Source organism: Mustelus asterias, unplaced genomic scaffold, assembly GCF_964213995.1.
Source record: "Mustelus asterias unplaced genomic scaffold, sMusAst1.hap1.1 HAP1_SCAFFOLD_63, whole genome shotgun sequence".
NCBI lineage: Eukaryota > Metazoa > Chordata > Chondrichthyes > Carcharhiniformes > Triakidae > Mustelus > Mustelus asterias.
In genome coordinates, this window is record NW_027590128.1 from 39,915 (window position 1) to 56,142 (window position 16,228).

At 46.8% G+C, this 16,228-nt stretch overlaps 1 protein-coding gene across 1 annotated transcript; it reads left to right on the forward strand.

The window, feature by feature from the left end:
* The first annotated feature begins 8,982 nt into the window (after nucleotides 1-8,982).
* Nucleotides 8,983-15,817, forward strand: LOC144483349 (uncharacterized). Its single transcript, XM_078202065.1, has 4 exons — nucleotides 8,983-9,154; nucleotides 9,333-9,403; nucleotides 12,828-12,931; nucleotides 14,469-15,817. Exon 4 carries the CDS (start codon nucleotides 14,820-14,822, stop codon nucleotides 15,492-15,494), a length of 675 nt encoding a protein of 224 aa, XP_078058191.1. The 5' UTR covers nucleotides 8,983-9,154; nucleotides 9,333-9,403; nucleotides 12,828-12,931; nucleotides 14,469-14,819; the 3' UTR covers nucleotides 15,495-15,817.
* The last annotated feature ends 411 nt before the right edge of the window (nucleotides 15,818-16,228 follow it).

Sequence of the window (16,228 nt, forward strand, 5' to 3'; positions counted from 1 at the left end):
TATGCCTTCTTGATTATCTTCTCCACCTGCATTGTCACTCTCAATGACCTGTGTACCTGTACACCCAGATCCCTCTGCCTACGAATACTCTTAAGGGTTCTGCCATTTACTGTATATTTCCCATCTGTATTAGACATCCCAAAATGCATTACCTCACATTTGTCCGGATTAAACTTCATCTGCCATCTCTCCGCCCAAGTCTCCAACTGATCTATATCCTGCTGTATCCTCTGCCGGTCCCCATCGCTATCCGCAATTCCACCAACCTTTGTGTCAGCCACAAACTTACCAATCAAACCAGTTCCATTTTCCTCCAAATCATTTATATATATATTACAAACAGCAAAAGTCCCAGCACTGATCCCTGAGGAATGTCACTTGTCACAGCCCTCCATTCAGAAATGTACCTTTGCAATGCCAACCTCTGTTTTCTTCTGACTAAATATCTCTAAACTTCTGAGCACCCTGTCACTCTGTGATCCTTGTGACATTTGAAACCAGGTATTTGCAAAAAGACTCAAAGAGCATCAGCCCACTGGAGGCTGAGACTGGCCAGTTCAGCAGAAAGAAACCCTCTGACCCTTCCCATTGACCAACTGTGAGAATGAACAAAATGCAGTCCTGGATGCAACTGAGAGCAGAAACAATAACAGCAGAATCCAACCCCTGGAATCACTCGTGAACTTGCTGGTGTCTCAGCAGCTGGGATGAAACTGTGAATCCCTTCCCACACTGAGGGCAGGTGAATGGTTTCTCCCCAGTGTGAACTCGCTGGTGTGTCTGCAGATTGGATAAATATGTGAATCCCTTCCCACACTGAGAACAGGTGAACGGTCTCTCCCCAGTGTGAACTCGTTCGTGTATCCGCAGGTTGGATGACTGAGTGAATCCCTTCCCACATTGAGAGCAGGTGAATGGCCTCTCCCCAGTGTGAATGCGTTGGTGTCTCTGCAGGTGGGATAACCGAGTGAATCCCTCCCCACACTGAGAGCAGGTAAATGGCCTCTCTCCAGTGTGAACTCGCTGGTGTGTCTGCAGATTGGATAAACCAGTGAATCCCTTCCCACATTGAGAGCAGGTGAATGGCCTCTCCCCAGTGTGAACTCGTTCATGTGTCCGCAGGTGGGATAACTGAGTGAATCCCTTCCCACATTGAGAGCAGGTGAACGGCCTCTCCCCAGTGTGGCTGCGCCGATGAGCTTCCAGCTCAGATGGGGTTCTGCATCTCTTCCCACAGTCCGCACATTTCCATGGTTTCTCCATGGTGCAGGTGTCCTTACCTCTCTCTTGGGTGGACAATTCGTTGAAACTTCGTCCACACACAGAACAAGATTACAGTCTCTACCCGTTGTGAATGGTGTGATGTTTATTCAGACTGTGTAACTGGTTAAAGCTCTTTAGTCAGTGCATTGGAACACTCTCACTCAAGTGTGACAGTGTGTTGATGCTTTTTCACTCACACTGACATTTCAAATCTTTTCAAATCGACAGATTGGACAATCATTTCTCCTTCTGGATTCAAAGTCCGATGATATTGAGGTCCCAAGGAATATGACTCTGTCAGATCGAGACGTGACGTTTGAGATTTCAGCCTGTGAATCCTCTTTCAATATCCTGTAAAATGAGTTTACAAAAGTCATCAGTGTCAGTACAGGATAGAAATTCAGAACAGACAATTTCTATGGAACATTCTTTCCTCTTTCATTCCCCAAAAGCTGTAAATCTCCATCCCACACACTTTCTCCCCATTCTCAGCAGGTCTGGCAGCATCTGTATGGAGAGAAAAGAACTGATGTTTCAGAGCTTTGACAAAGGGTCATCTAGACAAGAAACATCAGCTCTTTTCTCTCCTTACAGATGCTGCCAGACCTGCTGAGATTTTCCAGCATTTTCTCTCTTGGTTTCAGATTCCAGCATCCGCAGTAATTTGCTTTTATAAGGCTGCAGATACCTCCTCCCAAGTAACATGCGTGTGCCCAAGACATCACCACTTGTTTCCTTTATTTCTTTAGCACCCATGGTGCTCTCCGCAGTAAACACAGAGGAGAAGTATTCATTAAAAATCTCACCCATCTCCTGTGGCTCCACACACAGATGGCCATACTGATTTTTAAGGTGATCTATTCTCTCTCGAGCCTCCCTTTTACTCTTAATATAGCTATAGAACCTCTTGGAATTGTCTTTAATCTTACCTGCCAGATCCATATCATACCCTCTTTTTGTCCTCCTGATTTCCCTCCTCAGTATTTTCTTACACTTTTTATAGTCAGAGTGATTCACTTGTCCCCGATTGCCTAAACCCAATGTCTGCTTCCTTCTTTTACCTGACCAGAGCCTCAATGTCCCTTGTCTGCCAGAGATCCCTAAATTTACCATTCTTTCCCTTCATCTTAACAGGAATATACTGCCCCTGGACTCTTGACATCACACTTTTAAAACCTCCCATTTGCCAGTCATTCCTTTCCCTTCAAACAAACTCACCTAATCGACATCTGCTAGATCCTGCCTAATGCCCACAAAAGTGGCCCTGCTCCAGTTTAGGGCCTTGACCTGTGGACCTGTCCTATCTTTTTCCAAAACTATTTTGAAACTATTGGTGCTCCCAACAGTGCTCCCTGACTGACACTTCAGTTACTTGCTCGACCTCATTTCTTAACTGTCTAATAGAAAGTGAGTCCAGGAATTGATAATGAAAAATAAGGAGCTGGGAGATGAATTGAACAAGTATTTTGCCTCGGTGTTCACAATAGAGGATACAGTTAAAACTCAGAAACAGCTGGAAATCAGAATAGTTATTAATTAATAATAATGAATCATAAAATACAGTGTAGGAGGAGGCCATTCAGCCCATTGACCCTGCACCGACAAAAATCCCATCCAGGCCCTATCCACATATTTACCTGTTAATCCCCCTGATACCAAGTGGCAATTTATCATGGCCAATCCGTCTAACCAGCACATCTTTGGACTGTGGAAGGGAATCGGAACACCCGGAGGAAACCCACACAGACACGGGGGGAATGTAGAATCTCTGCACAGGCAGCGACCCGAGGCTGGAATTGAACCCGGGTCCCTGGCGCTGTTAGGCAGCTGCACTAACCACTGCGCCACCGGGTCACATGTCAGTGTCATCGCCCGACTCCAGCCCAGTCTCAGCTCATCTGGAACCCTCACCCATTCCATTGTGATGTCACACTCTCACCCATTCCATTGTGACGTCACACCCTCACCCATTCCGTTGTGACGTCACACCCTCAACCATTCCATTGTGACGTCACACCCTCACCCATTCCATTGTGACGTCAGGGCTTCACTCTCCGATCACAATCCCTGCCGGCCTCCCACATGCAGCCTCAATGGCGGCAGTCAGCCCGGGTCTAACACTACAAGCTGCCGCTCCATTTGGTACAAAGAGGGGGACCGGGAAGTTCATTTCCGGGGATTGGGTTTGAACAACATGTTTACAAAGTCTCTCCACCCACCCGCCACATTTATCATTCCCCGAACGCCGCCCTCTACCTCGTATTGCTCTCGCTTCCAAGTTAAAACCGTCCGTCCGTCGCCATTACCCGCACTGCGCATGCTTCAGGTCCCGCCCCTCATTCACTCCGATTGCTTGGAGGACTGGCCACTCCCGCTCGGTCCCCCAGCCCCGCCCCCTGTTCCTATTGGTCCGGAGCTGCCGTCAATCAGTCCCCGCGCATTGTGATGTGGAGCATGCGCAGTGTCATTGCTGTCCTTGGCGCTTGTTTGTCCCGGAGAAGCGGAGTCAGCGTTAGGCGGTGGCTGGGAGGATTTGGAAACACTTTGTGGATCCGCAGGTGGGAAGGAGCTCTGAAAAACACCACACTATTCACAGTGTGGAGAAACCATACACATGGCCTGTATGTGGATGAGGCTTCAACTAATCATCCAACCTGGAGAGACAGAAGGACAACAGCACCGTGGACAAACCGTGGAAATGTGAGGATTGTGGTGAAGGATTCAATTTTCCATCCCGGTTGGAAACCCATCGACACGGTCACATTGGGGCTGAGAAAATGGAGAAACCATGGAAATGTGATGATTGTGGTAAAGGATTCAATTATCCATACTTGCTGTAAAACCATAGACACAGTCACACTGGAGAGAGGCCATTCATCTGTTCTGTGTGTGGGAAAGGATTCACGACCTCATCCCACCTGCTGTTACACCAGCGAACTCACACTGAGGAGAGGCCATTCAGCTGCTCCACCTGTGGAAAGGGGTTCTCATGTTCATCCAACCTCAGTGCACATCAGCGAGTTCACACTGGGGAGAGATCGTTCACCGGCTCCTTGTGTGGGAAGGAGTTTGCTGGGCCTTCCGGTCTTTGGTCACACCAGCGAATTAGAAACCCTACAGTGCAGAAGGAGGCCATTCGGCCCATCGAGTCTGCACCGACCACAATCCCACCCAGGCCCTACCCCCACGTATTTACCCGCTAATCCCACCAACCTACGCATCTCAGGACTCCAAGGGGCAATTTTTAACCTGGCCAATCAACCTAACCCGCACATCTTTGGACTGTGGGAGGAAACCGGAGCACCCGGAGGAAACCCACGCAGACACGAGGAGAATGTGCAAACTCCACACAGACAGTGACCCGAGCCGGGAATCGAACCCGGGACCCTGGAGCTGTGAAGCAGCAGTGCTAACCACTGTGCTACCGTGCCGCCATAATTCACACAGGAGAGAAGCCATTCACCTGTTCTGTGTGTGGTAAGAGATTCACTCTCATCTAACCTGCTGTCACACCAGTGAGTTCACACAGAGGAGAGACTGTTCAGCTGCACTTCCTGTGGAAAGAGGTTCCGGTCTTCATCCAACCTCAGTGCACACAAGCGAGTTCACACTGGGGAAAGGCCGTTCACCTGTTCCACGTGTGGGAAGGAATTCACCAATTCATCCGGCCTCCTGTCACATCAGCGAATTCACACTGAGGAGAAGCCATTTATTTGCACATACTGTGGAAAGAGTTTCAGGCAGTTATCAATCCTCACTGAACATCAACGCACTCACACTGGGGAGAGACCATTCACTTGCTCCATGTGTGGGAAGGGATACACTCAGTCTGGCAGCCTGCATTTACACGAGCTCACCCACACTGGGGAGAGGCCAATCACCTGCTCTGTGTGTGGGAAGGGATACACTCGGTCATCCCACTTGCTGACACATCTGCAAGTTCACAATTGTCAGCAGGAGTTGGATTTTGCAGTTACTGCAGCTGTTAATCACATCCAGGATTGATAGTCTGACAATATTTGGTTTGTTTCTGCTGACATTAACAATCGCTACAACTGGCTGAAGTTTAATATTCTGAAATGTCACTGATTTTCAGGGCTGCTGTGTCCCTTTTTGAAAGCACCATCTGAGAATTTTTTAAATTCAGGAACTCTCAACAGGACCCGGCACTGCACTGACAAAGATATTCATAGTAAGAGATTGAACAACACGAGGTTAAAGTCCAACAGGTTTATTTGGTAGCAAATACCATTTGCTTTCGGAGCGCTGCTCCTTCGTCAGATTGAGTGGAAATCTGCTCTCAAACAGGGCACAGAGACACAAAATCAAGTTACAGAATACTGATTAGAATGCGAATCTCTACAACCAACCAGGTCTTAAAGATACAGACAATGTGAGTGGAGGGAGCAATAAGCACAGGTTAAAGAGATGGAGGGAGCATAAAGCACAGGTTAAAGAGATGTGTATTGTCTCCAGACAGGACAGCCAGTGAGATTTTGCAAGTCCAGGCAAGCTGTGGGGGTTACTGATAGTGTGAGATAAACCCAAGTTCCTCATTTAGGCCGTCCTCGTGTGCGGAACTTGGCTATCAGTTTCTGCTCAGCGACTCTGCGCTGTCGTGTGTCGTGAAGGCCGCCTTGGAGAACGCTTACTCGAAGATCAGAGGCTGAATGCCCGTGACCACTGAAGTGCTCCCCCACAGGAAGAGAACAGTCTTGCCTGGTGATTGTCGAGCGGTGTTCATTCATCCGTTGTCGTAGCATCTGCATGGGGCTGGCAGCTAATTAGTGGAAAGTATCACTCGTGTAACCACGACATAGTCGCAGAATGAAACAGATTAGTGTTCCCTCTGTATTGTGCAGCCTTGTGATTGTGCTAAAGGCCATCACTTTCAGATCTGAAAAGTGCCTGGGTCAAGGTCAAATTACCCCAGAAAGGGACATTTTCTCTCAAATCTGAAGCAACAGGTGAAGCAAATCATTTCACACTGAAACTCATCTTCAACGTTGCGGTAGTTTGTTCAGTTACACACTTGGTGGTCACGTGACTCTGGTTGTAGCATTCCTGAGCCTCATTGGAGGGATTCCTCACATGAGCCGAGTTTGAGGAGAGTATCTCTGGCCTCCAGTGATGCAGCCGCTGAATCTATTCCTGGAAAAAACACATTTGGAATATTGTGATAATGCTGTCTGAATCCATCAGGACAATTTTGTATTCAAGTGTGGGGGGGATAATGTTCACTGTTTTATATTCAGGTCTGGGGGGGATAATGTTCACTGTTTTATATTCGGGTCTGGGGGAGAATGTTCACTGTTTTATATTCGGGTCTGGGGGGGATAATGTTCACTGTTTTATATTCGGGTCTGGGGGAGAATGTTCACTGTTTTATATTCGGGTCTGGGGGGGATAATGTTCGCTGTTTTATATCCGGGTCTGGGGGGGATAATGTTCACTGTTTTATATTCGGGTCTGGGGGATAATGTTCACTGTTTTATATTCGGGTCTGGGGGGATAATGTTCACTGTTTTATATTCGGGTCTGGGGTGGATAATGTTCACTGTTTTATATTCGGGTCTGGGGCGGGATAATGTTCACTGTTTTATATTTGGGTCTGGGAGGGATAATGTTCACTGTTTTATATTCGGGTCTGGGGGGGATAATGTTCACTGTTTTATATTCGGGTCTGGGGGATAATGTTCACTGTTTTATATTCGGGTCTGGGGGGGGATAATGTTCACTGTTTTATATTCGGGTCTGGGGGGGGATAATGTTCACTGTTTTATATTCGGGTCTGGGGGGGATAATGTTCACTGTTTTATATTCGGGTCTGGGGGATAATGTTCACTGTTTTATATTCGGGTCTGGGGGATAATGTTCACTGTTTTATATTCGGGTCTGGGGGGATAATGTTCACTGTTTTATATTCGGGTCTGGGGGGGATAATGTTCACTGTTTTATATTCGGGTCTGGGGGGGATAATGTTCACTGTTTTATATTCGGGTCTGGGGGATAATGTTCACTGTTTTATATTCGGGTCTGGGGGGATAATGTTCACTGTTTTATATTCGGGTCTGGGGTGGATAATGTTCACTGTTTTATATTCGGGTCTGGGGCGGGATAATGTTCACTGTTTTATATTTGGGTCTGGGAGGGATAATGTTCACTGTTTTATATTCGGGTCTGGGGGGGATAATGTTCACTGTTTTATATTCGGGTCTGGGGGATAATGTTCACTGTTTTATATTCGGGTCTGGGAGATAATGTTCACTGTTTTATATTCGGGTCTGGGGGGATAATGTTCACTGTTTTATATTCGGGTCTGGGGGGGATAATGTTCACTGTTTTATATTCGGGTCTGGGGGGGATAATGTTCACTGTTTTATATTCGGGTCTGGGGGGGATAATGTTCACTGTTTTATATTCGGGTCTGGGGGATAATGTTCACTGTTTTATATTCGGGTCTGGGGGGGATAATGTTCACTGTTTTATATTCGGGTCTGGGGGGGATAATGTTCACTGTTTTATATTCGGGTCTGGGGGATAATGTTCACTGTTTTATATTCGGGTCTGGGGGATAATGTTCACTGTTTTATATTCGGGTCTGGGGGATAATGTTCACTGTTTTATATTCGGGTCTGGGGGGGATAATGTTCACTGTCTGGGGTTTGTGAGCTCGGGTTGATTCTGCCAACGGTCCATTCTCGGTTGTCAGAGCTGTCATTAAAAGCCCTAATTTCCAGTCAGTGACTGAGTTGTCTCTGATGGGATGGGGAATCAGAGTGGGGGTAATGTGCTTCATGGACAGCGATGGGTTGGAATGAGTATAAAATAAACCCGGACTACACCAGGTAATTGTGAGAACATTAAAACAATCACAAAAAATCAGAGCACCATGTTAGAAAACAGAATACTTTGGCTCAATCTTTGATCAATTTTGTTTGATTCAATATTTTGAGTAGTTTGTTGGATTGCTGGTTACTTTCTAACTGCAGCTCAGCACCATCATTTTGACCATCAACTCGGCCCCGGTGACTGCTGCATTTTTCCAGCACCTTCTGTTTTAATTTTAAGTGGAACCTTAATATCTGCTTGGTACACAGGCCAATTTATCATTCTAGGGGTGAGTGTATCTGAGAGGTATGCAACTGGAAAACATTTTCCATTCACCTCTTGCATTGCTGCAGTATATATACATTGTTCTCACTCTGCCAGCAGGGCTGTGGGATTAATTGGATAGATCTTAAAGACAGCCCGACTGGGCAGGATGAGCCAAATGGTTTCCATCTGTGATGTATCATTCCATAAAACAGAATATTCAGCATCAGGAGAAAGAAAGTGAAAATAACCAGTCTCTGTGGGATTTACCCAACCAGTGTGAGCACCTTCAGGAGAGCAAAGAGAGGGGAGGAAACCAGTGGGGAAAGTTTTAAAAACTCGGGGTATTCCCACAGGAGAGTACTGGTTTAAATCAATTTTATAAATGGAGAATGGCAGCGCACAAATTCCGAGGAATGCATTTTTAAAAATTACTTGATCTTAATTGCATAAGATAATTTTCTATTACTGTCTTTGACAATGACGCCGTTAATTCCCAGATGCCCCTGCGGGTATGAAAGTGACCTATTCATTCCACAGGAGCCCATTGCCCAGGCGCAGTGCTATATCTGGAGCGTGCGCAGTGTCACTTTGCTTGGAGCCATGCGAGTGCGGAAGCCGCTTTTTTCAGCGGGTGAGTCGGTGGGGCTGCGGGAGAAATGGAGCCGGGAGTCGGGGTGGGGAGGGAGCTCTGGCTTCACCAACACCCGCTGTAGGCCGCACGGCCCGAATAGACCCTGCAGGTCCCGGGTTTACAGCTCCCAGGCTTTAATCTCGGGAAGAAGTTTAACACCAGGTTAAAGTCCAACAGGTTTATTTGGTAGCAAAAGCCACACACCAAATAAACCTGTTGGACTTTAACCTGGTGTTGTTAAACTTCTTACTGTCTTTACCCCGCCCAACGCCGGCATCTCCACATCATGACTTTAATCTCGGGAAGAAGTTAATCTCGGGAAGAAGTTTAACAACACCAGGTTAAAGTCCAACAGGTTTATTTGGTAGCAAAAGCCTCACAAGCTTTCGGAGCCCCAAGCCCCTTCTTCAGGTGAGTGGGAATTCTGTTCACAAACAGGGCATATAAAGACACAGACTCAATTTATATGAATAATGGTTGGATTGCGAATACTTACAGCTAATCAAGTCTTTAAGATACAAACAATGTGAGTGGAGAGAGCATCAAGACAGGCTAAAGAGATGTGTATTGTCTCCAGACAGGACAGCCAGTGAAACTCTGCAGGTCCAGGCAGGCTGTGGGGATTACAAATAGTGTGACATGAACCCAATATCCCGGTTGAGGCCGTCCTCATGTGTGCGGAACTTGGCTATCAGTTTCTGCTCAGCGACTCTGCGCCGTCGTGTGTCGTGAAGGCCGCCTTGGAGAACGCTTACCCAAATATCAGAGGCTGAATGCCCGTGACCGCTGAAGGTTAAACAGGTTCAAGAGGGAAAATCACTCTGGACAGGAAAGAGTTTTTCAAAGTGATCCGTGCTGGATTCAGACTGACACCAAACACTTTGACTGGATCCAGAGGAATGAGATCCAAAGAGACCGTTACCTCCAGCTGCAGAGATCAGCTTCGTCCATCCGAGTGTCTGATCCGGGACCAGTAAACCATTCCGGGGAGACTGTCACCGACAGAGCTCAGTATCCCGATCTGTTGTCGGTACACTTCTTTGCAGTAATCCGTTCTGTTCAGTGTGACGATGGCCCCTCCTTTGCTGGTTTGATGACAATGTTGCGGTTGGATTTGAGAGCGTAAATGGCGTTGCGTTGTGCTTGGGTGATGCTCGGGGCTGTCTTGTGAGTGCGCTGATGAATTTGGTGTTGATGCAGTGAAGAAGTCTTGTTCGAACCTGTGCATGAAGATGTTGGCATATTGAGGTGCGAATTTGGTCCCCATGGCTGTTCCATATGTCTGGATGAAGAACTGGTTGTTGAAGGTGAAGATATTGTGGTCCAGGATGAAGCGGATGAGTTGTAAAATTGCGTCTGAAAACTGGCAGTTGTCGGTGTTGAGTACTGAGGCCGTTGCAGTGATGCCATCGTTGTGGGGGATGCTGGTGTAGAGTGCCGAGACATGCATTGTGACGAGGAGTGCTCCTGGTTCAACTGCTCCAAGTGCGCTGAGTTTCTGTAGGAAGTGCGTAGTGTCGCGACAAAAGCTGGGGGTTCTTTGTACAATGGGTTTCAGGATGCCCTCGACATAGCCGGAGAGGTTCTCGCACAGGGTCCCATTGCCCGATACGATGGGACGGCCGGGTGTGTTTGCCTTGTGTATCTTTGGGAGGCAGTCGAGATCTACAACGCGGGGAGTACGTGGGATGAGAGCACGGAGGGTGCTCTGAAGGTTCGGATCAAAGGTCTTGATCAGAGTGTTGAGTTGACGGGTGTGTTCTTTGGTCGGATCTGTGGGTAACTGTCTGTCGTGTTCCTCGTTGTTCAGTTGTCGGTACACTTCTTTGCAGCAATCCGTTCTGTTCAGTATGACGATGGCCCCTCCTTTGTCTGCTGGTTTGATGACAATGTTGCGGTTGGACTTGAGAGCGTGGATGGCGTTGCGTTGTGCTTGGGTGATGTTCGGGGCTGTCTTGTGAGTGCAGCTGATGAATTTGGTGTTGACGCACCTCCTGATGGCTTGGGCATACATGTCAAGTCGAGGGCAGTGGCCTTCCAGAGGAGTCCAATTCGACTCTTTCCTCTTCGGATGCACTGCGGATCTCTCTGTCGGCTGTTCCGGTTCATTGGCTGTCTCATTGTGTTCGCTGTTGGCCTCTTGGGGTTTGTGGAAGAACTCCCACAGCTTCATTCGCCTGATGAATTCCTCTGTGTCCGCTGTGAGACTGATGGGGTCTATTTTGGTGGTGGGGCAAAAATTAAGCCCCCGGCTGAGAACTTTTATTTCATCTGGTTGAAGTGTGCAGTCGGACAAGTTGACAATGGACTTCCCTGCAGTGGTACTGTTTTCTACTGTGGTACCGGGGGAGGCTTGGTTGCTGCTGGTGGTGATGCCGAGTTTCTCAAGTTTCCTGTTCTTGGTGAGCATGTAGATGGTGTAGTTCCTTTGTCTCGTCTGCTTGGCAGTTTCGCAGCTGGTCTGCATCCTGAGCGCAAGTTGAGAATATGGATTCTATCTTGGTTTCCAGGCTGCGGCGTTTGCTGTAGAGTTGGTGTATGAGGTGTTTGAGGAGTGTGAGAGAGGTGCGACGGCAAAGTCTCTCGGTGTAGTCTGTGTTACAGGTTGACCTGAGTGGGTTCGTGATCTGTCGTCCTTTCGGTATCTTGCCTGCTTTCTTGCATCTTTGTAGAAGATCATTTAATCTCGGGAACAGGCCCCAGTTATCGGCCACCATCTTGTTTCAGTGGAGACGGAGAGCGCATGCGCTGCTGTCTGTGACGGGTCACAATGGGCGTGGTTTCAGGGGCTGGTTCAGAACCTCTGTCTTCAGAGGGACAATAGGTAGCAGGGCGCATGCGCAGCTATTCAAGTACATCGGAATAAGAACATAAGACTTAGGAACAGGAGCCAGTCATTCGGCCCATCGAGCCTGCTGCATCATTCAATAAGATCATGTCTACTTTGCTACCCCCACCCCATCCATACCCTTGACTTTCTTGTGGATCAAATCCTCAGCTTTGAATATATTCAATGACCTGCCTCCAATCCTCACTGGTGAAGACAGAGTTCCAAAGATCAACAACCCGCTGAGAGAAAAGATCTCTCTTCATCTTCATCTTAATTTTTAGATCCTTTATTTTTACTTGATTCCCACACCTGAGGAAACATCCTCTCAGCATCTACCTTGTCAAGGACCTTAGATCATATGAATCATAGAATCCCTACAGTGCAGAAGGAGGCCATTTGGCCCATCGAGTCTGTACAGACCACAATCCCACCCAGGCCCCATCCCCACAACAACCCCATATATTTGACACTAGGGTCAATTTAGCATAGCCAATCCACCTGACCACAGTCACCTGGAGGAAACACCTGGAGGAAACCCACGCAGACATGGGGAGAATGTGCAAACTCCATACAGACAGTGACCCAAGGCCGGAATTGAACCTGGGACCCTGGCGCTGTGAGGCAGCAGTGCTAGCCACCATGCCACCATTAAATTCCCAGATATTTCATTAAGATTACTTCTCAGTCTTCAAAACTCCAATGAGTACAGGCCCAAGCTGCTCAACCTGAAAGATAAAGCACCTCATTTCAGGAATCAACCAACTGGATCTTCTCTGAACTGCCTCCACTGCAATTTTGTCCCAGCTAAAGTAATTCTGTGCCAGGTTAAAGGAGGAGTGAATGTTTGGAATCTCTGTTCTGGACAGATGCTGATGGATTTTGGAAACTCCTTTTACAGGGGGTTAGAAGGGAAAGATTTACTCACAGCAAACTCAGACCAAAAGAAATGTTTGTCTGTCCTGAATTTCTACCTTGAATTACACCTATAACTTTCCTCATTTACAGGGACAAGATCTGAAGATTGCAACATTTTTCCCGGACACCAATCTCTGAGATCTTTTCAGCTGCAGCAGATTTTAAAATGTTGAAAACAGTGAAATGGTTTTGGGGTGAGTGTTAGTGAGCATTAATTTAAATTCAGAGCATGCTCTGATTCCATGGATCTCGGGCTATTATGACTCCTTTACCATGGATGAGGAGGCAATGGTGCAGTGATAGTGTTATTGGATTAGTAATACAGGGATCCAGGGCAATGCACTGTGAACCCTGGGTTCGAATCCCACAGTGGCAGATGTTGAAATTTGAAATCAGTAAAAATCTAGAACTAGAAGTCCATTGATGACAATTGGTGTAAAAACCCATCTGATTTAATAATGTCCTTTAAAAAGGAAATGACCACATCCCCCAGCAATGCAAACCACTCAGTTCAAGGACAATGAGTTATGGGCAATAGATGCTGACGCAGCCAGCACATAGAGTCATAGAGCAATACAGCACGGAAACAGGCCCTTGGGCCCAATTGATCCATGCCAACCATGGTGCCCTCCTAGCTAGTCCCAATTGCCCATGTTTGGCTCATATCCCTCTAATCCTTTCCAATTCATGTACTTATCCAAATGCTTTTTAAATGTTTAAACCTCCTGTTTGAACCTGCCTCAACCACTTTCTCTGGCAGCTCATTCCATGTACACACCACCCTCTGCAAGTTGCCCCTCAGGTCCCTTTTAATCTTTCCCCTCTCACCTTAAACCTATGTCCTCTAGTTTTCAATTCCCCTACCCTGGCAAAAAGACAATGTGGGTTCATCCTATCTATGCCCCTCATTATTTAATACACCTCAATATGGTCACCCCACATTCTCCTACGTTCGAAGGAATAAAGCCCTAGCCTGTCCAACCTCTCGCGATCACTCGGCAACATCCCCATTAATCTTCTTTGCACTCTTTCCAGTTTATCAATGTCTTTCCTATTACAGGGTTACAAAAACTGTACACAATGCTCCAAGTGCAGCCTCACCAACGACTCATACAACTATAACACCCAACTCCTATACTCAGGATCATTGAATATATTCCAGTTGGACAGATCTTTGACTGACAAGGGTGTCAAGGGTTATGGGGAACAGACAAGAAGATGGAGCAAAAGCTAATACGTGGGGGGATTTCTTCACTCAAGGATGTGGTGAAGATTTGGAATTCTCAACCCCTGAGGACAGTGAAGCCTCAGTCATCAACTATTTTCAAGAGAGAGATTGATTGGTTTCTAGATATTGAAGATATCAAGGGATATGGGTTTAGTGTGGGGAGAATGATGCTGAGGTAGATAAACGAATTATCTCACTGAATAGTTTAAAAGACGCGATGAGCCAAATGGCCGACTGCAGCTCCTATTTGTTATGGTCTCTGTGTCCAGAACAGGAAGCAGTGAGCCTGGATCTGTCAATCAGCCTCAATCAGCACCTTCAGGAGAATTGGGAGGGTGAATATTAGATACAGCAGAGTGAGAATGGAGGGAGAGTGTGTGGGATGGAGATTCACAGCTTTTTGGGACTGAAATAGGAAAGAATGTTTCATAGAAATTAGAATTGTCTGTTCTGAATTTCTATCCTGTACTGACACTGATGACTTTTGTAAACTTGTTTCACAGGATATTGAAAGAGGAATCACAGGCCGAAATCTCAAACGTCACGTCTAGATCTGACAGAGTCATATTCCATGGGAGCTGAATATCATCGGACTTTGAATCTCGAAGGAGAAATTATTGTCCAGTTTGTCGATTTGAAAAGAGTTCGACCATCAGTGTGACTGGAAAAGCACCAACACACTGCCACACTCGAGTGAGAGTCTTCTAGTGCTCGGACTAAAGAGCTTTAACCAGTTACACAGCCTGAATAAATATCACACCATTCACAGCGGGGAGAGACTATACTCGTGTTCTGTGTGTGGACGAGGCTTCAACTGATTGTCCACCCAAGAGAGAGGCAAGGACACCTGCACCATGGAGAAACCATGGAAATGTGGGGACTGTGGGAAGAGATACAGATCCCATTCTCAGCTGGAAACTCATTGGTGCAGCCACACTGGGGAGAGACCATTCACCTGCTCTCAGTGTGGGGAGGGATTCAGTCATTTATCCAGCCTGCAGTCACACCAGCAAGTTCACACTGGGGAGAGGCCGTTCATCTGCTCTCAGTGTGGGAAGGGATTCACTTGTTCATCCCACCTGCGGAGGCACCAGCGAGTTCACACGGAGGAGAGACCATTTACATGTTCTCAGTGTGGGAAGGGATTCACTTGTTCATCCCACCTGCAGACACACCAGCGAGTTCACACTGGGGAGAGGCCATTCACCTGCTCTCATTGTGGGAAGGGATTCACTCAGTTATCCAACCTTCGGAAACACCAGCGAGTTCACACTGGGGAGACGCCATTCAGCTGCTCTCAGTGTGGGGAGGGATTCACTTGTTCATCCAGTCTGCGGAGGCACCAGCGAGTTCACACCAGGGAGAGACCATTCACCTGCTCTGATTGTGGCAAGGGATTCAGTCAATCATCCAACCTGGTAAAGCACCAGCGAATTCACACTGGGGACAGGCCATTCACCTGCTCCGTGTGTGGGAAGGGATTCACTCAGTCACCTCACCTGCTGAAACACCAACATGTTCACGAGTGACTGCAAGGACTGAATTTTGCTGTTAATCACATCGAGGTCCCAACCATTTTCATTGGTGTCTGTTTCTGCTGATGTTAATAAACCCTGGCCCAGTTGTAAGATTTGTATTGTGGATTGTCTTGTCTGAGTCCTGAACTCGTAAATAAAAACAAGAAGTGCTGTAAAAACTCAGCAGGTCTGACAGCATCTCTGGAGAGAGAAACAGAGCTAATGTTTTGACACTGAAGAAGAGTCACATTCAACTGGAAACATTAACTGTTCCTGTCTTTACAGATTCTGTCAGACGTACTGAGATTTTGCAGCAACTTCTGCTTTTAGAATGACGGTGAATGCTGGATACATGAATCAGAGATTGGTGTAAAACTGGGATCTGCTCCTAAATCAAAGTGAAACAGCAGGTTAAAGTTTCCAGCCTGAAAATTACTCTGGTTATTATTCTATATCTACCATTTTAAGGCTGGTTTTAACTCATTTAAAATAAACCTGTTTAAAATATATTTGTTAAAGTCAGTATTAAAATACGAGTTGGATGAGTTCACAGGAGCCTGTTAACCGCTGGGACAATTATTCAACAAACATTGTCTGTCCAGACAGAGAAGAAGCTGCAGTTTGTTTGCAGGAATTCCCTGTTTTATTGATGTGTGTGTGTTAGACATCAGGATAACTAAAAATACACAAACCTGGACATCAATGGTGATCTGATTGACAGTTACTCTGGGAATCACTCCCACTGT